The sequence below is a fragment of the Amia ocellicauda genome, chromosome 7 (genome assembly GCF_036373705.1).
Source record: "Amia ocellicauda isolate fAmiCal2 chromosome 7, fAmiCal2.hap1, whole genome shotgun sequence".
NCBI classification, from domain to species: domain Eukaryota; kingdom Metazoa; phylum Chordata; class Actinopteri; order Amiiformes; family Amiidae; genus Amia; species Amia ocellicauda.
Window position 1 is genome coordinate 4790632 of NC_089856.1, and position 24321 is coordinate 4814952.

The following is a 24321-nucleotide window of genomic DNA, read 5'->3' on the forward strand; positions in this document are numbered from 1 at the left end:
AACTTGACCATATGCGCCTGATGGAGTCCTGCTTGGGGGACCAGAATTTTTAAACTCTCCTGATTTATCTAAATGATGTGATTGTGTTTTCCCCAGATTTTGCTACCCATCTTCAACATCTAGAGCATGTGTTCCAGCATTTGGCTCAATATGGGCTTAAATTAAAATCAACCAAATGCCACCTCTTTCAGGAGAGTGTTCAATATTGGGGACATGTAGTGTCGGAGAAAAGAATCTCTCCGGTGGTGGAAAAGGTGCAAGCAGTTTCCGACTGGCCATGGCCAAAGACTGTGAGAGAACTGAGGTCTTTTCTGGGCCTGGTAGGTTATTATAGGTGATTTAAGACTTTAAGGTGATATAAGACTTTTCAAAAGTAGCTGTGCCTCTCCATGCCACCCAAAAAAAGATACAATAATGGTGAGTATGACATGGAAAGAATGGACTCCTGCATGCGAGACTGCATTTCTGCAGCCAAATAAAGGCCTTGAGTCAAGCCCCAATTCTAGCTTTTGCCGATTTGATCTCCATTCATTCTTTATACAGATGCCAGCAATAGGGGCTTGGGAGCTGTGTTACCCTAGATACAAGATGGAGTAGAGTGGGTTATAGCCTACGCGAGCAGGAGCCTGCAACCTTCGGAGAAGAATTATGCTAATTATAGCTCCTTCAAGTTATTCTGGCCTTTAAGTGGGCTGTGACAGAAAAGTTTCATGAATATCTACTGGGGCCACGGTTGACTGTACGTACTGATAATAATCCTCTCTCTCACTTACAGAATGCTAATTTGGGGAGTGTAGAGCAGCGCTGGGCAGCACGTCTGGCAAGCTATAATTTTGACATCAAGTTCCGTGCTGGAAAAGCTAATAGCAATGCAGACGCCCTTTCTTTGGTGCCAGTGGGGGTTGTTAGACCAGTGGAAGACGACAGCGATCAGGGAGTCTTTGCCCTCCATACTGTGAGTAACGAAATGGTAAATGCTTGTTGCACTGGGATGGGGGTTGAAGAGCAGTGTTACAGGAAGGCAGACGCTCATGCGGTTCAGGTGGGGAGTGAGACGTGGCCAGGGATGGCTCGTGAAGACTGGAGACGTTCCCAAGAGAGTGATTTGGCCTTTAACCCTGAGTTATTAGTCTTGCAGGAGGGGACATTGCCCAATGCTAAGGAGGGAACTAGGATGCCAGCTGAGAGCCTTAGGGTCCTAAAAGAAAGAGAGTGGCTTGAACTGAGACAAGGTGTCCTTTATCAAAAGGTGAGGGAGCCAGGGTGCTTGGAGCTGAGGTTCCAGCTTGTCTTGCCTGCCATCTGGAGGAAAAGGGTGTGGCAGGCGTGCCATAAAGAGGCAGGGCATTTTGGGGCTGAGAAGACATTGGCCTTGCATAGCAGCCATTTCTTTTGTGCTAAACAGAGCCAGGATGTTCAAGCTTGGTGCTCCTTGTGCCCCCGGTGTGTCCTCCGGAAAGCCCCTGTGAAACAGACAAGGGCTCCTTTGCTGTCTGTCAAGGCCGCTTTCCCCATGGAGCTCATAACTCCATCCCTCTATGGACGGCTACCAGCATGTTCTTGTAGTAAAAGACCATTTTACAAAGTATGCATGGGCAATCCCTACAAGAGACCAGACTGCCAAGACTACTGCTCAGGCCCTTTGGGACCACGTGATTCAGACCTTTGGGAGTCCACGGCGATTTAATTTGGCCCAATTTCGAGTCTGCTATTGTGAAGGAGCTCTGTCAGCTCTATGGGGCTCGGAAAAGTCATACAACCCCATACCACCCTGAAGGGAATGGAGCATGTGAATGTTTCAATCATATCCTTCTGTAGTTGCTTGGGACCTTGCAAGAGGTTTGTAAATCACTCCAATATATTAGAGAGCTTGTTTTTCTATATAATAACACCATACATAGTTACATTACATTATCATCACTTAGCAGACACCCTTATCCAGGGTGACTTACATTTGTACCTATTTATACAGCTGTGTATTTTACTGGAGCTATCTAAGTGAAGTACCTTGCTCAACAGCATTGCCCCACCTGGGATTTTAACCCATAACCTTCCCCACAGTGATGAACAGACCTACTGCACTGGACAGACCCCTTCTTACCTATTACCGGGCTGGCATACACAGCCTCCTCTGGATTTGGCACTGGGAGTTCCTGTATCAGAGAATCTCGAACCCCAGACAGCTTGGGTAAGACAACATCATCAAAAACTACGCTATGCTCATCAGAAGGCAGGAGAGAAGTTGGAGGGGGCCTGCCAAAATCAGAAGCAAGGCCACGATAAAGTATCCCAGAGTGCCCCATTGTTGCCTGGAGAGAGGGTTCTGCTACATCAGTGGGGAGTGAAGGTCTGTGTTAAGCTTTCAGTCTATTGGGAGAAAGTTCCCTATTTTGTGGTTAGGCAGCCTAATACTGAAATACCTGTTTACGTAGTTAAACCTGAAGGTAAAGATGGCCCCGAGAAGGTTCTTCATAGGAATTTGCTGTCCTGTGTCCTATGTACCTGTTGTGGAAGAACCTGTTATCCCTGAGGCTCCTAGGATGGAGAATAGAGGAGTGGGTCCTTTGTGGGGTGTTGTCTGTCCAACAGGCCCTGCCGTACCTCTGACTGGCATTGCTTCAGGATTAGACGTGTCATCGCCTGACCAGAAACTCTCCCTGTTGTGGATGATCAGAGCCTTCAGAGATCCAACAGAGCTACGCAAAAAACGCTCAGCTTGATATCTTGACGAGCAGTGAGGACACTGCTATGATAAAGTTGGGGGAGATGTAACAGAGTGGTTTTAATGGTTTTTATTACTTTATGATTATTTAGATTTTATCAGAATGTGCTTTAGGTCTCGGTTTTAATTGTTTACATATTGTTTTCTTTCCATGTGCTTCCGTGCATCCATTGCCATGGAAATGTATCTTGCGCTGTGCTCATTGGGGTTTCCTGGTTGCTGGACAAATTGAAGGCACGTCATCCATTTAAATGTAGACCGAATGAGGACAGAAGGAGCCCGGCTGTACAAGAGGTTGTGAGCTGGGAGAGCGGCTCTCGGAGAAGGAAAAGGAAAAGGATAAGGAAAACGAAAATGAAAAGGAAACTTAAAAATGTACTGACATTGAGAGGTTTAAAGGAGATTGCTGAATTCACTCCAGTTGTATTGTGGAGCTGGGTGAGAAGTATACATTCAGACTAATGTGTGTTATGTGCCATCCCTCCCACCTCACATATTCTTCTTTTTAACTATTGGTTTTAAACCATTGGTATTTATGCTTTATGTGTATTTTATACTAGATCTTTTATTGATTGCTACATGGGGGAAAGGCTCGAGCTAGGGTTTTATAGAATGTTTTAAGAACAAGAAAGTCTCTACTCTTTTAATTTTGTTGAGGTAGATTTGTTGATGTTTTATTTTAACAAAGGTTGTTTTGGTGTTTTAGAAACCTTTGATTTTTTGACTGTATTGTTGTAATACATCTTTGGTGGATACATATAGTGTGGATGTTTGTTGGCACTTTAATTGTATTTAGTAGGGACTAACTATCTAATTATAATTATATATATTCGGGGCAATATGGACCTTCCCCATGTGTGAGAGCTTGGCTGTCTTTTAAAAATCTAGTTTATTTTAAAACTTTATTTTACTGCAACCTGGTGTTCTTGCACTCTTGCTGCTGAAGTGCCCACCAATAATAATGCATTGAGGTCCCTCACTTAAGCAGAGGGGGCATGGTCATTTGAGGGAATTGTTAGTGGGGCTGTTTGTTATATATCCTACCCCTTGGACTCCTTACAGAGAGGAGATTTAAGACACCACAAATGGAGTTCAGCAAAAGGAAGATTTTATTTGGCCTACTTCAGCTGTTACCTTCTTGCTCAGGAATACAGTTAGTTTAATAGCATTTCTGTTGAATCTTTACTTTATATAAATTGCTAATTCTATGGTATGATTGTGGTCACCATGTCCACAAAGAATATAACTACAGTGGTCACTGGAGTAAAGATCAGGTCACCACCTGTGGCCTGCTGCATATAGTAACTTAAGCATTCAATTCAGCAGCTTTTCCCACATGCAGTGTGTGGACCCCCTTAGACATAAGAATTCAAGTTGGTTTAGAGTTCAGTACTGTGCATCATTTACATGCCTACTGATTACAAGTACCTATAATCCTGAAACATTACTTGGCCCAGAGAAACAAGGATGAAAATAAAGACAGTGTGCTTTTAAGGACTGAAGACCAGAGGCACTTTACACACAGGGTGGTGGGAGTCTGGAACAAGTTGCCAAGCCATGCTATTCAAGTTAATTCCCTGGGAGCCATCAAGGAACTGACCAGGATCTCCACATCGCTAGCCTCCTCTCATTTGGAACATGTTCTTTTTCTTTTTTTTTTTTTTTCAGGTTCCCGGTTCAGGCTCCATATGTCTATAACAGAGGTAATAGACATGTAAATGAAATGCCCAAAGACAGCTTTACCCCTTTCAAACCACATCCATTGTCCCAAAGATTAGGCTGTTGTCTCAATCGAAGACATCTGTTTGGTATTTGTTTTTCCACTTGATCATATTAACTGACCCAAATGAGCAGAGCTGGTGACCTCTTCTGCTTTGATCAAATTTACATCCATCACTGCGTCAAGAACATATTTGTAATTTATGTTGTACAGACACACACACACCTATTCAACAAAGCTTAAGCTCATGCATTATTTAAAACAAATTTCTGAAAAAGAACAGAAAAAGGCAAACATGCTAACGTAGTCAAATGCATCCAAATGTTTATTCACAAAAAAAAAAAGTTATTTCAATAAGAATCAAGTCAGTCTGTGTGGGCTGAATTTACTCTGGGTTGAGAAAAAAAATTAAAATGACTTAATCTATTTGATATATATATTTACATATAATAAATACACATTTTAATGAACAAGTCAATTCAAAGGTCCAGTGACAGCCTGATATTGGGAATCTGACTTAACTGTACAATGGGCTGCAACCCAGCTAACAAATGTTGTTCTGACAACTTTGTGTTACATTGAAGTTTGGTTGTATTTTGGTTCTGACAAACATTTTGAGAAAAACGTTGCAGAAACCCTGATCACACTGAGTCATTAATGTTCTCCGCGTCAACGCGTATCATAGGTCCCTCTCATAGAGGTCTCCCTCTGCCAGTATGCCTCTCTGTGGGCTTGCATGATGACTGGCTACAATGTCAACTCTGTGCATCTTCTGGTTGTCCTTTCAGTCTCTGATCCTTCATCTGAGCTCCCGCAAGACTCAGTTATCCGCAGTTATCTCCCTGTGTGTTGTTGGTTTTAGAGCATTCTCTCTTATGACCACACAGGCCTAAGAAACCTCCAAGTGCACCTTTTGCTTTTAATATTGTTTAAAAGTTCACTTACAAAGTACAGCAACAACCGCACTGTCCAGTCTAGTTTGAGAGAGTTGGTAGATTTCTTCAGTTTGCCAATGTGTTAATGTGTGTGCTTCAAATGTACAAAAAATGTAACAAAATCACAGGTGTCCAGTAAGTTTATGTGTAACCAGTCATTCAGATACGACAGAAATGGTTCCTAAAGGTTGGCTCAAGTGAAATAATGGCTGCAATATATAATCACTTCTTGAGAGCACATCCTAAAGTAGGTAACGTGTAACGTGCTGAAATGCTAACGCTATATACTTTTCAGTTTTCGTTTAAATAATATTAATCGGATGTTATTTGTTTTGCTTTGCATCAGCAGTTGAATGTCTGAATTCAGTCAACATACTCGATAAGGCCACAAATGGGTAAATACAAAAATCTGCACATGCAGATGTAGACCCGATTGGAAGTAGTCCGATTGGACAACTTCTCTCCATTCTTTACTGCTGTACTATAGTGGACCGGTGGATTGTTCTATATATTCAGATCAACTTGCACAGTTATGAAATCCCCCCCAACCCCCTCTACTGACTAATTTCCCAGTGCTAAAAGAAGTGCAGAGTCATACATTTAAAGTTATAATGCAAATCAGCAAATGGAGACTTCAAACTGGTTTCTAATGTGACGTCTGGATTTCCATTGTTAGTTTGAACGTGAGTGCACTTGCGTTATGAAACTAACTTGTCGGTTAGCAAATGCGGAGGGGGGGACAATTGGTGCTTCTGAAATTTAAATCAAATAAAATTCTCACAGTGCGAGGGCTTGATTAAAGGGGTGAATCAAAGGTCTTTGTTACTGAAGTTCAGAAGTTAATAGGCTATCTCACCCAAACAAATGCTTCAAATCTATCAGCATTTTCACATTTGTCTCCCCACTTTCACCTTCATTTCACATTGGGATGTAAGTCACTTAAAAAAGATACCTATCCAAAATTGTTCAAGACTTAAGGCACACTCACTTTTAAAAGGACAAAACTCGGCCCTCAGGTCCATGTCAAGAATATGAATGGCACCGTACTAGTTGTCTAACCTTTGAAAAGATCTAACTGTCAAAAATCCCAGACTTAAAACAAACTTCAAAAGCCATTGCCCAGACCGCCTTCACAAACAAAAGCTAAAATAAGACTGGCCATCAATTCTGGAAAGGGAAAAAAGACAATAGTAAGACATAGAAATGATTAACAACATAAATATTACTACCGCTACTACTACTATTAATAATAAGAAGAATACCACCGCCTGGACCAACAACAATAATCATAATGAAAAAAATATTAAGAAGAAGAAAAAGAAAATCATAATACTATTAATTTATAATAGGTATATACCAATTAACCTCAAAATGTGAATTTGTAAAATATGACTCCAGATCCCATCATTTGAAAGAGAGAAAGAAAGAAAGTCAATCATCTCCTCTCAATGGCAGCCTCTCTTCTACAGATGGGCTGCAAGGCATTTGTAAACTAATCGTGTGTATTTGGGAGGTGAGGCAGCGGGAGGAGAAACAGGAGGGGGGGTGACAGATGAGTTCAGCAGCCCTTGTAAACAGTCTGTATGGGGTGCTGATTGGAGGCGGGTAACACCTCTGTAGGGAAAACTCTTTACTTACTCCTGCTGTTTCTGTTTGTTTTCAAATGTGTCTGTTTGTTGTTCCATATTCAATAGCTGTGGGTCCCTGGGCTGTAATTAGACTTGGAGACTAGAGGGAGGTGGAAGGAAGGGGGGGGGGATTGGTGGTGGAAATTAACTGCTTAGCACTGTCACCCTGGGCACTCCAATTAACATTAATCCAGAGAAATTAAAATAGCAGGCAAGCCAAATTTCTGGCTGTTCGTTCGTGACTGCACATTGAGGTGAATCGCAGATGGATTTGAGGAAGGGTTTCCCTCACGAGCCTAATGCTTTGACAACTGACTCTGAGATCCAAGCAAAGTCATAAGTCTTAAAAAGAGCACAGATGGCTTATAAGTCATAATATAAGTAATAACCCCTGGTTGCAGATCAGCAGTAGCAAGTACGCTTAATATTTAATCAAGTTTCTAACAAAACTGTTATTAGGCTGACTGATCGATATTAGCGGGGATTAACTGTCTGTGTCTGAATTGTGTTGATGATTTACACAGGAGAGTGGAAAGGACACATGAAAGAGCTGTCAAAACTGTGTAAGTCATTGTCACACTTGTGGAAATCAAATGAGGTGCTCCATTGGTCGGTTGCGTTTTGTTCGCTATTCAAGACAATTTTGTGAAACGTACAGGAGGATAATAAATCGATGTTCACTATTCTGTATTCTTCTGATTATGATTATTATGATTCATTCCTACTCTTATATTGTTCCTTAAAATAAAATAAAAAAATTGATAACTCCTTGTATAGCAAATGATAACTTGAATCACTTTTCACTTTAGATTTTCTTCTACTTACAGTTTCCTTGGTCTCCCTTATTAATGAATCCCCATGGAAACAACAGATAAATAAAGAAAGAAAAAGGAAAAATGTGGGCAAGCCTGATGTTTGGACCAGGTAGGTCTAAGGCAGCGAGCAAACGCTAAGATTATTTTATGAGTCAATGTAAACTGGAACCCCTCCATAGCTTAACAGACAAACCAAACACATGATCCTTCAGAGCTATTTATGTTTGCATGTGGTGTGGGCAGAGGTTGTGTCTCAATTATTGTTATGTGTTATTTCATTGTGTTTTTGTGTTATGTTCTATGTTACTGAAACATGTGGAGTCAAGATCCAAGTGATGTCCACCATTTCAAAGATTCCTGTGCATCGCTGTGCTTTTGTGCTACACAATAGGCTTTAAGGACATAGGCTCTCTCCTATCCATTATCATTTCATGAATATTGTCTAGCTGCAAAGAAACAGGTCCAGGGAGAGTTTAACCATCCAGTCATTACTCAGCATGAATTTTAAAATTGCATTAGATTGTTTTTTAAAATATTTTATTTTTTGGCTATATGGTGCCACAATCTACACATCTCCCATCCCCAACCCCCCCCCCACCCCCCCTGTAAATTACAAACCTGTACCCTAATGCCACATTTTACTAATTCAAAATACAAATATAATCGGGTTTGCAATAGGATAAGTAATGGTTTGCAATTCATGAATCCTGGGTAAGTCAAAGTGTGGATTAGGTCTAGGCCAAAGGTGAGTAAGCATTTCATAGAAATGATCAGTTACTGATTTTGTTTTAGCTAATTTTGAATAAGATGCAATAAATATCCATCAATTCATTAACTCTGCCCCCTCTCCACTCCCCTTCCTCCAGAGCCGCTCCTTTTCATCCCACTGAGGTTAGGACAGCAGAGTCCCTCATCTCCTTCTGGAGATTACTCAAGACTGTATCTGTTCAGACTGTACCTGTAATTTAGTGGTTTATTCCCCTGAGCAGCTCAGCTCTCCTGTAATTTTGCACTTTTTACAACTGTCATCATACTGCATGCTTTTACATTGCTAGTACTTGTGTTGTTTCTCTGTGATTTCCCTGATGCCCCCTTCCCTTAGCTCTTAGACTTCAGTGCATCCTGTCTGCACTTGTTTGCTATTAGAACTAGAATGTAGGACTTGCATTTTATATTAACTATATTTTACCTATGCACGTCTGTGATTTGAACCTGTAATTTTAGAATTTTTGATTTGTAAAGTTGCACTGTGTTATTGCACTTTTGTATTGCTCTTGTATCCTGTAAGTTGCCCTGGATAAAGGCGTCTGCCAGTAAATAAACAAACAAACAAACACATTCTTTAATAATGACATAAATTCAACCCACAACTTTGTCCATAAAGACATGCATTCTAGGTCCACCCTTACACTCTTAAAAGTAACCTCTTGTCCTTATTTCTTAATTGGTCTGGAAGCTATCCTTGACTGTATTAGTGCCCGCTCCCCTATTCAAGACTAAAGGGATTCAGTCCTCGCAAGCTTTATTTCTTTGAGACGGGCAATGTTTCCTGTTGTTGTTGGTCTGAACTCTCTCCAAGGCAGCAAAATACAATATATATATATATATATATATATATATATATATATATATTGTAATATTTTGCAAACTATTCTCAATAAGTTTCAGTTATCGTTCTCACATTAGTACTCAATTTAAACACTACATAAACAAATTGTATTTATCTGAAGCACAAACAGAGCACTTAATAGGACCACAGCCGAATAGAGCATCTTAATTGATTTAACGAATAGGGAAAATTTCATGGCCAAACAGATAATGCATCTTTCCTCCACAGTCCGCTTTTCAGAATCACTTTGCCTTTCCAATTAGGCCTGCTTAGAGTCAACCTTTGGACTCTCTGTGATAAACTATTCCCTCATTTCTTTTCAGCCACAGCTAAAACGCAAGTACGCTGCCTTGATGAAAGCTGGCGATATTCTTTACAAATTCAAAAAAAAAAAAAGACACACTAAAAGACTGGTTTTATTTATTTGAAATGCTCCAGATAAAGCAAAGAAAGAAAGGGAAATAAATTAAGCGAGAGAAGAAAAAAAACTGATCCCGGAGAAAAGAAAAATAACCTTCGTCTTTGTTAGCACAGAAAAATAAATATAACGAAATTGAATGGCTGGAACATAATAACAAGGAACTAGCAATAATGCGGTACACATTGTCAGGTCTACACCGTTGCTTTTTGCTCAGTGTTATTGCGATTTACAAGAAAGCAGTTAATTACAGCCTTTTCATGAGAAGCCAACAAAAGCTCTTTGTATGAAATGACTTTGCTTCAGAATTGTACTCCTATACACACATCACTGCCAGGGCATAAAGAGGGAAAGACAGAGCGGGAGAGAAAGAAAGAGAGGGAGAGGGAAAACTAATTTGAAATACAAGAAAGAAACAGGCCTTTCAAATGTCTGACTACTGCTCTATGAGTCTGGTGTGGGATTTTAAAGTTAATTCCTCGCTGCTCGTCTGCACACAGTCGATTTTTTAAGTCAGTCTTCACAAGGCCGGTTCTCAAAAAAAAAAAGGGACAAAAAAAGGCAACTGAGATTTTGCGGAACGGCGCTGTTGCTCGTTGGCTGATATGCCAGGTGATTCAGAATGGAAAAAAATAACATACCATGCTTCATTTTACCACCACATATTTTTCATCTCACTGATTTATTTAATTTCACTTGTTTATGGTAAAAGAAAACTAATGATAAAATGTGGCGTTTTTTTGGTGTGTGTGTGTGTGTGCGTGTGTGTGTGTGACCGTGCGCCTGAATGGGAAGGCGGGGGGATGGTGGGGATGTAGGTGGGGGAAGGGAGACATGATAAATTAGGAATGGGATGCCACTCACACCGGAGATTAAGGTGGATTCTCCAGTCCAAAATGACAGACAGCCCTGAGAAGGTCATTAGACACATGTTTTTGTTTTACAACCTATTAGAACAGCAGAATAAATGGAGCCCAGCTGCTTTGAGTTAAAATTAATGATGGTGCCTTGTGTTTGTTAGCTCGGTATTCTCAATCGAGCCTGGATTAGTGCCCCAGTCCAGTAGAGCAAGATTGCCTGTGTCCAGTGAAGTTTGCCATGCCATGCTCCCCTTGCATCATCATCTCATAAACTGGGACAACTTAAATACTGATCAATTAAGCAGGCAGTGTATTTTCATTTTTTCTTTTGGTAGTTCACAGACGAGCAGTCTGCTCCCACGCACTAGAGAATGACCTGCAATTTCCACCTGCACGGAAATCCACATCTGAAATGAGCTGAGTCACCGAGACCATTGCTGAGCACTGTTTGTCAAGGATGCATCAGATAACATAGCCCGTTACAGGTACGGTAGAGCTCAAAGGGGATTCTGGGTAAGGCTTAGTCATGAAGAATACTCATGGTGGGGGATAAAAAAACTAAATATTGTCATGCAAGACACTGTATATGAGCCTTCCTGAATGGAGAATTCAAAACCACTTGAAATATGCAGGTAAAAATGTCAGGAACATATACCATAGGCCACAGACAGACACAGCCAGCCACTGGATGCATTACGAATTAGGGCTCTCCAGGAAGGACGCTAAATTCAGAGGATCAGTCTTGTCATTTCTGATTCATTTCTGCCATTTTAAATGACTAACTTCCGCCCTTCCTATCCAGATCAAAGCAATCCAGCAATCTGATCCAGCACTAGTCAGCAGCTCTTTGTTGTACAATTTCAGTTTGATTCTTCCCTCTACCTTGTGGAAAAGACAGGAGACTTACTAGTTGCTCTCAGAGTGACTGACCAGTGCCCGGTTCACAATGGAGACAAAAGAACTGGGCTCATGCCAGTAGTGGGGTTTCAGACCCCCACAACTCTTTGTGTAAAGCTATTATTTTATCAGACTGGCCACATAAACTGGCCTTAATGAGGAAGTTAATTGTGCTATACGTGGGCAGGACAGATCACAGTCACAGGTCACAGTCAACACTCACACAAGACTGATACCATAAACTTTATTTATTACATTTACAAAGCATTAAAAAGCAAGAATTGAGTCAAGTTTATTTAGTGAATCTAATACATATATACACATATATGTAGTGCCTTGCAGAAGTATTCAGACCCTCTCACAGTTTTCACACTTTGTTGCTTTAAAGCTGTCAGTCATGATATTTTGAAGTTAATGTGTTATAAACACAAGCTATTCCACATATTCAAAGCAACAAAAAATAGTAAATAGTAATCATAAAAGTAAATAGATAATTCATATGACATATTATCCACTTACCTGCAAACTTGACATGAAATTTGTTTTCGGGTTTGAGGATCTGGACGTACAAGGGACAGTTGGGAGCGAAATCCTTCACAGCCCAGGCTCGCAGTATTGTCTGGTGATCCTACGAGTAAAGGAAGACATAGTAAGGGGACATACACAGAGTGTGTGACTCAGATCCTATACATCACACCTCAAATGACTGGGAGAATGAAGAAAATAGTATGTTTCTTAAAACCAAACCCCATGTAATAAAACTGATTTCAGATCATATACTAGCACCTTTAAGGAATACACATGGCAAATACAATGGAGGGAACACATATTAAGAAGAAGCTGTGACAGCAAAAATTTGTACTCCTGCGCATATAGTCAAAATGATGTAAAATAACATTTATAAAACTGCATTTCAGAGAAACAATATTCAAAAATACAATATTTAGACTAAAGGTTGAAGTAAAATGAAATAATATCAAAATATATGTATTCATTCAAAACATTAAAATTGCACATGATATGTATTGAAGTGCCAGACAGATCTAGGAAACATGCAGACAATGTTACTTTGCGACAATCTGAAAACATAAATGACACTGTGTCTCTGGGGTAATAAATTTCTATATCATTTAGTCTTGTGTCTTATCTGTCAGAGTCTAATTACATCCAAACTAGAACCTCGCACAACGTTGGCAGAACAACAAGTTTTAGCTGGTTTGCTACAAGGTTTATATTTTTATTTTTAAACTATGTGAACAAAGCCAGCAAGCAGGCCAAGTAAGCAAGTAAACAGCAGGATTGCATGTTCTGCAGATGGAGAAATAAAATTAATAAAAAAGGCTTCTTTCCTCGAGTCCCCACAGAGCGTGTGTCAAGTTTAACAGTGTGAATGTTTGATTCCCCCCCTTCCCACCCCCCCGCGCTTCGCTTTTGACAAAACAAACGAGGTTAATGACACTTTTTCTTTTCTTTCTCTTTTTTGCCTTCTCGGCGAGTCTCGTTTTCCAAACCTCTCTAGAGATATGACCACGCTAATTGGCAAACCATGTGTTTGAAGAGCTGTACCAGGTCACGCCAATTAGCCTCCATTATGACTGGGATGTGTTAAAAGTTGCCCTTTTCAAGTCTGAGATCAGTAATAATGTCTAGGGGAAGGAAACAACAACAATAACAACAAAACAGCCACGACAAGAAAATAAAAAGGAAAAAACGTGCACAGAATACAACACGCCAAAACGGTTTCACTCTTCCAGCATTCAAAGAAAATTATTGAAAAGGAAAAAGGGAAAACTTTTTCCTTACAATTGAACGGCACAAAACTCCAATTGTAAACGCATGAATGGTAACTCATTACAATCATGTGGTAATTACTATCATAATTTACTTTTACTTTACTTACTTTACTTTAATTTACTTACTTTTGTAAGTGCAATGCCCGAGTAACCGGAAGACCTGTAAAACTAGATTTGTACTTGAAACTATAATGTTTTTACAGTTCAATTATACTATTGGTTCCTGGTGATTGTTTCAGGATTGTGTAGTGTGATCAATGTGATGAACTGACCAACTGGTGAAGAACAAAGGCCGCTGCTTTGGCTACCACTAGACAAGCTCCCCCAGTGCTATAGATTTACTTTTTACTGTCCAGGGTAAATGTACGTCATGGCAGTCCGATATGGGACAACGTTTCAACCAATACAATGTAAACGCTTCTGGCAAACAGTAACAACCAAACAGGACCTTGACAAGAGACCTGCAACTAAAATCTAGTGTCATGAACTAAACCCCTAAAGGGTCTCAGTGTCTGTGGCTTTTGTTCCAGCCAAGCTTCCAGTTACTAAGTAGCTGCTAACCTGGATACATGGAAAACTTCTCCACACAGTTCTCAGATCTAAAGGAATGACACCAAGCAAATACATGTAAACTACAAGCTCTGTTGCCTGTCACACGTAAGCTATTTCCAAAAGAAGTGAAACGGCTAAAGAATTATACCCAATGGCTCCATTTGTGCCATGGGTAGTTGTCTATTACACTTTTACATTCTTGTCATTATCATTTTAATTACTGTAGCATAATTGTATATATAACTGTAAGGGAACAGAATAGTGGAAGTGGAATTGTATTCTCAACACCCAGTCCTGCTTTAATTGTAACTGGTATACTGTACCTCTCACTAAATCTTGGGCCAATTTGGTGCCAATAGCGATGAATTCCACCTATCATATCTGTGATCCTGACATTATCGGAGCTTTTTTTAGCAGGGTGCCTTCTTAAAGATAAGTTGCCACTCAGCCGGTTTTCAGTCAATTTATGTTTTAAAATGTTGAAGAGCAAAATGTCAGTAAAACACTCAAGTGTATCTGCAGAAACATCTTGGCAATGGTTGAAAGCTCCAGTCTCTCTGAACTCCAGCTAAGGCATCTGAAGATTGAACATGTGAAAAGGGCATTTTGATTTTGGTTTTATTTTGTCTTCAAACATGCAAGCTAAATTTACAGAACCAAAAGCAATAGTCCTCCGATAAATATAATGCTATTCCCTTAACACGATGAATTGTGTACTGAATGGAAAGAAGGAAAAGGCCTTTTGGTATTTCAAAAAAGCTCCTTGAAGGCACTGATGCATTAAAAGAAACTGTACTAAAAACATTTATCCAAATATATGTAAAAATTAAAAAAAATCATATGATATGATATTGGCCTTAAAAATAAAAGGGACTCCCCTTACAAACAGGCAGTTTAGGATTCCATGTGCATTTGAGTACAGATCCTGCTCTTTCTCTTTCTCTCTCACACTCCCTTAAGAGAAAAACGAGTTTCTTTAATCCCTTTCTGTAATCTAATTCGGAGGCAATCATCTCAGTGAAATACGTGGGTGATTTCATTCACGCACTCACAAACTACCCTCTACCCCAACAGAGCTGCAGTGAAGAGATAGCCATGGTTTATATTCCCTGAGATCAGGGGCCTCCTCTTTTCTTGGGTGTCTCTGGAGTCTTGGAGAAGATGGCATTTATTTGTGTCTGATCAGCAACCAACAGGCACAATACAGTTAATACACAAACACCGTCTCACTTACATGTTATCGCACATAGTTATACATATATACACCTAGGCACTTTGTGGTGTTTAGATACACAGCAACAAAAGAATAGAAATATCGGTTTATAATAAACGACATTCCAGCAACACTTTCAGAATGGCAACAATGCACAGAATTAAAAGTTTATTTTGAAATCAATGAGAGGAGAAAAAAAAATATATATATATTGTGTACGTGCATGCCAAAGAACAGGATCACACTTAATATGTATTGTAATTCCAGAGATAGGCCCACAGTGTAGACTTTGGTAACCAGCAGGATTCAGGCTAAAGGACCCTCTTGGGACCACAATTTAGCTGGACCTACAACTCAGGTGTGACTTTGCTCTTTTCTAATGAGAAATAGGCCAGCATAGGACTGCAAAGACCAGAGCAAGACACAGCTACTGTGCTTGGCAAAAAGCACCCCCCCTTGGAAATCCCAACAGGAAAGGTGATCGGAAAGGTGGTGTGGAGGGGGGTTTTCCTATTTTTTCATTGACCACACCCAGACTGATTACATCAGAGAAACTTGAACCCATTAAATTATACTGAAGGTTAACCTAACCTGTTAGAAACGTAAATACAAGGGATGTATTGGTTTCTTAGCGCTGGGTTAGAATATTTTGCACTTTTGTCTTGTTTCTTTGGTCACACAGCCCTACCAATACTCTGGTAGGTAGCCCCGACATTTCTCTGATGCCTTCCATTGATTTGGTTAGATCTATGAATCAGCTGGACCTAATACCTAAAACTGATTGTAGGCTTCAGAACCACAAAGCAAGTCAATGGAAATAAGGAAGCAGTAGTTTACTGTGCAACCATCCTTCCCACAGCTAGATGACACTTTTCAGAGGGGGGGGGGGGGGCACATTTAGTTCTCAACCAAGTAGTTTTAGTTCTTTCAAGACCAACAAGAAGGAATGGGACAAACTAAAAAGTTGAAGTTTCTTGGGCCTTCCTTGACGTTACTTATCCCCCATTTCTGTGTCTGTAAAATCATTGTATTTCTGTGAACTGACTAAACGTAGAAAACTCAACAAAGCAGTAACAATCCACTGTGGGATGAAGTCATGAAGCCAATGGGAACTCAACTAGCAAAGAGGGAAGATTGAGCTGGATCATAATTTGGAATTCTTACAATAAGTAACACAAGGCCACCAAATTGAGTCTCAGTGACCACAGTTTGAGAATGTAAGCTTCAAAACACTGTTCTGACTGAATCCATCCCCCGAGATATGGCTATTCAAAGCCAACCATGCCTGGCATCCCTTGCCTGCAGCGCTCTGATTGGCAAAATAGTCGTTGATTATTATGATGTGGTTTCTAAATGGAAAGAGCCAACTCTGCACCAACATATGATGTGCTATTAACTGAGGGTATGAGATAAGCAGAAAGGACATACAGCAGCAATGCGGTCCACTTCAAATCGGTTGCTAAGGATAAAGCAGGCCTCTGCATCATCCATCCTTCAGCCAGCCAATAGCAAGACAGCGTGGACAGGAAGGGGTGGGGCCACAGCAGGTTAGTGGGGGATGGGGAGAAAAGGATAGGGAGTTAGTTAGCTTAGTACACAGTCAGCAAATCAAGACTATCTTTGGCAAACCATCACATTCCAATCACCCCATTCTGATGATAAATTTAGCTGGGCTTACAAAGGATCTGCAGACAGCTGTGTAAGTACTGAATAATGCAGGCATTAAACAATGCATCCGCTCCCTCAAATGGGAAATTTATTTGTAATTTGATTTGATTTGTAATTACTTTTGTGCAACACATTTAAACACAGAGGACACTTAAATGGAAAACAAACTGGAAAATTAAGTTGGTTCAAGCAACTGGCCAGCTGGTCCAAATTCATCCAAAAAAGGATTTGGCCGTATTGACAACCATAATATAAAACATTTCATTAAAAACTATATTTTGTTTACATACCATTATGAAACTGTTCTAATTTGTTTCTGAATACTCTGTGGAACATTATGCAGTACATCAGAAACTATAAAACCACACAGTCTATTTTTTACAACACTACATAGCATAACATTTTTCATACACACACATTTATTTAAACAATATACTTATCATTAGTATACATTCTGCATTGCATTTTCATAGAAAAATTTCTAAAAGTGGTTGTTCGATGACTTGCATGACAATTGTGTTGAATAATATTGACAAACAGACACACAAATCAATCCCTCTCCTGTCAAGTGATATGGGTTTTCAAATCTCATCTGTGCTATGTAGTAATCCTGGGGAGTCATCGAAAAGGAATTGTGATTTGTATTGTATTTGTATGTATACCCCAGAGCCCACTTCAATAATTACAGACTACAGTAATTAATCTTCCTTAAAGAGTTATTCACTGGCATCATTTCTACGCTCTTTGATTCAGTGTTCATCGTCTACTTTAGATCTAAATCTTCACCTCCCGCCCAATTGTCAGAATCCAGAATTTCAATTATAAATGTTTTATTGATTTGGTCATTTGGAATCTGTAATTATAATTATTGTTTGTCTACTTTGGAAATACCAATTTGTCCGACAACCACTAAGACTATGTGTTTCTTCAGGAGGGTTCTGGAAAACTTGCAGGCACCTCAGATGCCAAAGGGAGGCTCTGTCAGTGTGCGCTGATCTGAGGAGTTCCAGTCTGACTCCTACCTGCCTACCCCAGAAACAAAGCGCAGCTGGAATTGGAGACTAGCTGCTATTGGGACACATTCTGGAGCCTCAATAACAAATGGAAGCAGCCGGCAATATGTTAAAAATGCAACAGTGGTCTACAGTGTTCTTGGGGTCTTTGTTTCATTAATCACAGTGCCCTGGCAGGACTGAATCACCTTGAAAGCAGATCTCACCAGATCTCAGACAGCTAAGCAGGATCTGGCTGGGAGAGCCTCGCAGGCAGGGCTGTCAGACAGTGTCTGCTTGGTCTCATTCCAGCAGGAGCCCTCAATCATTCAATTAATTTAATAATTTTTAAGAATTTCCCTTTTTATTTTTACTGCTGGTAACTCTAAATATGAAGATACTGCACCCACAAGGCATGCTGGTCTGGAGAGAAGAGCCAAATGCATCCAGTTAATCATTATACCTAGGCCTGAAGCCTTGAACCCTCAGAGATTTATTATCCCTATTACAGTCTGTCATCTTAGATGAGTCTTTGTTTTTCTCTCCTCCGTGCATAATGGATAACTCTGACATCACAAACTTGTTTTAAATAATCAGTAAATCGCTCTTTGGCAGCCTTGCAAATAGTGCTATACCAATTAAAAACTTGATCGATTTAATAAGAACCAAATAAGGAGCTGAGAGCTGGGATGGAACTAAAACAAGAGGACAAATAAAATTATATTGGCTGCTGGAAGGGACAACATGGTGGCCTAATGCTGATTATCATCAGGAGCTTGCATAACTCCTCAAGTTCCCATTACCCCCCTGGAGGACCTATGTCTAGTAGGTGGGGGGCTGACCTGTGATACATTGGCATCTTATACAGAGAGATCTCAATTAAATCCAGGCATTGAGTACAAACTCTCATGAGCCCCAGGTTTGAGACACAAGCATGCAAGCTCTTACTCCACAGTCCAGTACTTACTTGGCCCTCATGAGGTCCTGGTCCTTCAGTGCGGAGCCCTGCAGGTAGATGACCCTCTGGGACCACAGAGGGATCTGCAGCACTCTCCTCACCTGCACATCCATCTCCGTAGGACATAGGATGACCACGTAATAATCCTGCAGAGAAAAGGGGAGGGGGCAGGCAGTGGTAAATTCGGACCTAAGTGTTCATAGCCAATCACAATGCAGCAATCCTTAAATTAAGAACCAATCAAATCAACCAATCAATCTTTAGTAGATACAGTGGTCTTGGCAAAACACTTCAAAGTGCTCTGCATGATTAATGTATACAGTGATGGACTGGCAATCTGGAACAAGCGGTAAATGCCTAAATGTATGGTCACGGGCCATTTGATTGGTCAAAAAAATAAGAAAATAATTTTAATGTGACATTTTACAGTACTACAGAAGATTTAGAAGTGAGTGGTTTTTCGAGATTTACAATTATACTGTATTTACAGTATAATTGTATAATACAGTATAATCGTAAATCTCGAAAAACTACTCACTTTTAAATCTTTTGTAGTCATTTTTGTATTACTTTAGTATAAATACATGTTAATTTGGATTCATATGTTGTTTTTTTCAGACGTTGTGTGAACGAAAAGACACACATTTGACCGTTTTCTCATTGGAAATAGTTACATTTCAAAATATCACTGTCCTAGTCACAAAAACAAATTTTGTGGGGAATAATAGCCATTTTCTATACTTTAGAGGAAGTAACACTTACTACCCAGGAACAAAATAATAATAATAATTGTTAATTAGCCTACGGTGTAATTAGCCTAACTTTCTACAGGCCCCAAATCCTTTGTTTCTGTTTTGAGTTTTTTTTTATATATTTTTAGACCAGTCAGCTCTAAAGGTTGATGCTGCTAAATGTGCGAAAATTGACAGATCTATTTAGTAGGCATGGAGGATCAAGTGGTGCTGATGATTTTACTGGACCTGCAGACAGAGACACAGATGCTTCAGCTAGCTTTGCTAATCATGGTGACTCAGACACGAACAGTGGAATATCATCTGAATCTGAAATGCTAATGAGGCTGGCACTGAAATCGGAGAGAAAAGCTGGCGAGACATTTGCAGCCAAGGGCAGTGCAGGTAACATTACTGAGGCTGTGGAGATGAGGGCAGATTCAAATATATTGTCCTTATTTTAAGTTCCACCCAAATCAGTTGGATGATGCAGAAACAGACAAGGAAGCCTTCCACCGCAAAGATGATTCTAATCGCAAATGTAAGTGCACATTTCATGGTCAAACCGGGCAGACATTACTAGTTTGCTAAATTCCAATCAAATGTCAGTACATCACGGACAAGAGTGCCAGATGAGGCAAGTGTGAGAACGTGTTGCCAACATAGTAAAATTGATTGGTAAACGTGGACTCAGCTATCAGGGCAATAAATAAGAGGCCATACATACACTGACCAACATGCCAGTTGATCATGGGTTTGAGATTTGGTGGAGCTATTGAGCCTTATACTGAAAAAAGTTATTTTTCAGAGGATGTAGTCTATGCATGAGGTCAGACAGGGAAGATATGCTTCCAGTATCAATGTCTTACAGTCATTAGAGTTTACAGTGCCTGCACACCTGTTTGGTCTGAAGGAGTTCTTGAGTTGTAATTGCTTGTCATTATTATTGGACGGACCCAACAGAGTGATAAGCCCGCTATACAAAAGACCAGCTCTGATTTTACAGAGGGGTTCCATCACAATAAGGAGCTCATGTACACAATGAGCATAGATACATATGCAAGGTATACATGTAGGTCAGTAGATATACCAGCAGGCCTATGGGCAGAAATGCATGGAAATACATCTCGGGGAGTTCAAGGCCTAGTGGCTGCCTCCCCTCCAGCCAAGAGTTAGAAATATTGTAAATGTATTACAGTGGAGCACTAGACAGATCATAAGAGCATGTAATAAAAATCTCACTACTCATTTTCCAAGTCTACATAAATCCTCATCGGAGAAGAGAAATCCCATGTCGCCAACATGCACTGATCCAGCAAAATCACCACACAAAAATATTTCTGTAGGTATTTATATCAGAGGATAAATCAAACTAACATGATGGTACAATGCCACAGACAGATCCAGCCTATCAGCATGGAAAAAGCACCTTATCTACAACCAGGGGAGAAGACTCAAAATCTACTGATTCTCGAAACATAAACAAACAAAATAAATCTTACACAAATAAGCAAACAAGAATGTTAGACAACATTTGCAGCAACTTGAAGATGGAAGAATTTGCATGTATGGCCAGCAGAATGTACTCAAATCATTTTAATCTTGGTTTTTAACATTGTATTATAAATCTTCAGTAGTGGTCCTGAGATTTAGATCGTAGAGCATGAATAACAAAGCACTGATTACAGTGCTATAATTCCAATGGGTAATCACACACCAGCAACATCCCAATTACTCCTTGGGTCCTTGGGTTTTTAGGTAGCCTTGTGTATTGAACCCACATTGTTAGTATGTAAGTCTGCCTAATTGCCTTTATTCTCTACTGTGAACAAGTCTGGCCCTTATGTCATTATATATATATATATATATATATAGTGAGGGAAAAAAGTATTTGATCCCCTGCTGATTTTGTATGTTTGCCCACTGACAAAGAAATGATCAGTCTATAATCTTAATGGTAGGTGTATTTGAACAGTGAGAGACAGAATAACAACAAAACAATCCAGAAAAACGCATTTCAAAAAAGCTATACATTGATTTGCATGTTAATGAGGGAAATAAATATTTGATCCCCTATCAATCAGCAAGATTTCTGGCTCCCAGGTGTCTTTTATACAGGTAACAAGCTGAGATTAGGAGCACTCTCTTAAAGGGAGTGCTCCTAATCTTAGCTCGTTACCTGTATAAAAGACACCTGTCCACAGAAGCAATCAATCACTCAGATTCCAAACTCTCCACCATGGCCAAGACCAAAGAGCTGTCCAAGGATGTCAGGGACAAGATTGTAGACCTACACAAGGCTGGAATGGGCTACAAGACCATCGCCAAGCAGCTTGGTGAGAAGGTGACAACAGTTGGTGCGATTATTCGCAAATGGAAGAAACACAAAATAACTGTCAGTCTCCCTCGGTCTGGGGCTCCATGCAAGATCTCACCTCATGGAGTTTCAATGATCATGAGAATGGTGAGGAATTAGCCCAGAACTACACGGGAGGATCTTGTTAATGATCTCAAGGCAGCTGGGACCATAGTCACCAAGAAAACAATTGGTAACACACTACGCCGTGAAGGACTGAAATCCTGCAGCGCCCGCAAGGTCCCCCTGCTCAAGAAAGCACATGTACAGGCCCGTCTGAAGTTTGCCAATGAACATCTGAATGATTCAGAGGAGAACTGGGTGAAAGTGTTGTGGTCAGATGAGACCAAAATCAAGCTCTTTGGCATCAACTCAACTCGCCGTGTTTGGATGAGGAGGAATGACCCCAAGAACACCATCCCCACCATCAAACATGGAGGTGGAAACATTATGCTTTAAGGGTGTTTTTCTGCTAAGGGGACAGGACAACTGCACCGCATCAAAGGGACGATGGACAGGGCCATGTACCGTCAAATCTTGGGTGAGAACCTCCTTCCCTCAGCCAGGGCATTGAAAATGGGTCGTGGATGGGTATTCCAGCATGACAATGACCCAAAACACATAGCCAAGGCAACAAAGGAGTAGCTCAAGAAGAAGCACATTAAGGTCCTGGAGTGGCCTAGCCAGTCTCCAGACCTTAATCCCATAGAAAATCTGTGGAGGGAGCTGAAGGTTCGAGTTGCCAAACGTCAGCCTCGAAACCTTAATGACTTGGAGAGGATCTGCAAAGAGGAGTGGGACAAAATCCCTCCTGAGATGTGTGCAAACCTGGTGGCCAACTACAAGAAACGTCTGACCTCTGTGATTGCCAACAAGGGTTTTGCTACCAAGTACTAAGTCGAAGGGATCAAATACTTATTTCCCTCATTAACATGCAAATCAATTTATAACTTTTTTGAAATGCGTTTTTCTGGATTTTTTTGTTGTTATTCTGTCTCTCACTGTTCAAATACACCTACCATTAAAATTATAGACTGATCATTTTTTTGTCAGTGGGCAAACGTATCTATATATATATAATGCCATAAGGGCCAGACTTGTTCATAGTAGAGAACAAGAAGGCAATTAGGCAGACTTACATACTCACAATGTGGGTTCAATACATAAACCCACATATATATATATATATATATATTTCTAGATTAAACAGACCACAGCATGCAAGTCTCACGTCTATTGCTATGGTATTCAAGACAACTTCATGTTTAATCACATTTAGACTAGACCACAAGCAGTATTTTTTTTTATTATTATTATTATTATAACAATTCTTAGCAGACGCCCTTATCCAGGGCAACTTAATATTGTTACACTATATCATGTTGCTCTGTGCTGTACTCTGACTGTGTAAAGAGGTTTGCAAAATCACCCTTTGTGATAACATGTAATGAAATTAGGCTCACATATTGTGGATTGTTTAACTCAACACATTCACTTATAGTCCTCTCTTTGGGTAGATTGTGCCCTAAATTTCAAAGTCTCAGTTTGAGCAATGGCCGGGTACTACGAAATCCTTAAAAAATCTACAGCGAAATTATGTTTGTTAACGGCAAAGGTGACAGAATGGTTAAGTTTCCCCAAAACATCACTCATCGCAGAAAATCACTGCAAAATTGAATGTGTGGTTATGCTGATTTTGTTGTGGTCATGTAACGCTACTGTATTTGGTCAGGCTCTCACCCCAGATCCCTACATCAAACCCACACAGTAAATTCAGTAGGTTACAATGGACTTTCAACTGAAAATGTCTGTGTTACAGATAACCCAGTCAAGAGTCCATTGAACATTGGCAATTGCGCTGCGTGGGAGGACAAACGGTCAAGAGGCCCACAGCCGTACTGACCTGCAGTCGTGGGTGGGCGTAGAATTCGTTGAGGAAGTCCATGAGAAGGTCGATCTTCAGAGAGCTGACACAGAGCACCACGTGTTTCTCAGTCTGGGCGCGGTAGCGACTGTAGTTCCCTCCGGACTTCTGGCGCTCCATCCACAGAAAGGCCAGCTGCTCAAACTGGGTGACACAAAGACAAGCAGCGATCAGGCAGGGAGGTGGGTAGACACTGGGAGGCACAGAGACTGGGGGATTGGGAGACTTGGAGAATGGGGGAGATGGAGGGGAGACAAGCAGTCAAGAGACCAGGAGACACTGGAAACCAGGAGACAGCCCTAAAGCCTAGAATGTAACCTGATCCATATCCCTAGACTAACTGTTAAACATGGGCTTAACATCAGAATCCAGAGGAAGTGTATGAGACACCCAGGAGACTGTGGACCTCAAACATTAATTCATTGGACATTGGTGTCCATGAAACTTTGGCCAAGTCATCCACGACATCCTAATATCAATCCCAATGAAACACTGCTATGGGGATCCATTTTTTGATTGGCAGATTTCAT

At 40.4% G+C, this 24321-nt stretch overlaps 1 protein-coding gene across 1 annotated transcript in view; it reads right to left on the reverse strand.

Moving 5' to 3' along the window:
* The window catches only part of LOC136753799 (potassium channel subfamily T member 2-like), a 53646-nt gene extending 29528 nt beyond the window's left edge, over positions 1-24118 (reverse strand). Inside the window, exons 1-5 of the mRNA XM_066710190.1 lie at positions 24110-24118; positions 23771-24016; positions 18790-18926; positions 16591-16654; positions 12124-12232 (exon numbers count right to left, since the gene is read on the reverse strand). Of these exons, the coding sequence (XP_066566287.1) occupies positions 12124-12232; positions 16591-16654; positions 18790-18926; positions 23771-24016; positions 24110-24118 (565 nt within the window). The remainder of the gene's footprint in view (positions 1-12123; positions 12233-16590; positions 16655-18789; positions 18927-23770; positions 24017-24109) is intronic.
* Between the last annotated feature and the right edge of the window lie 203 nt (positions 24119-24321).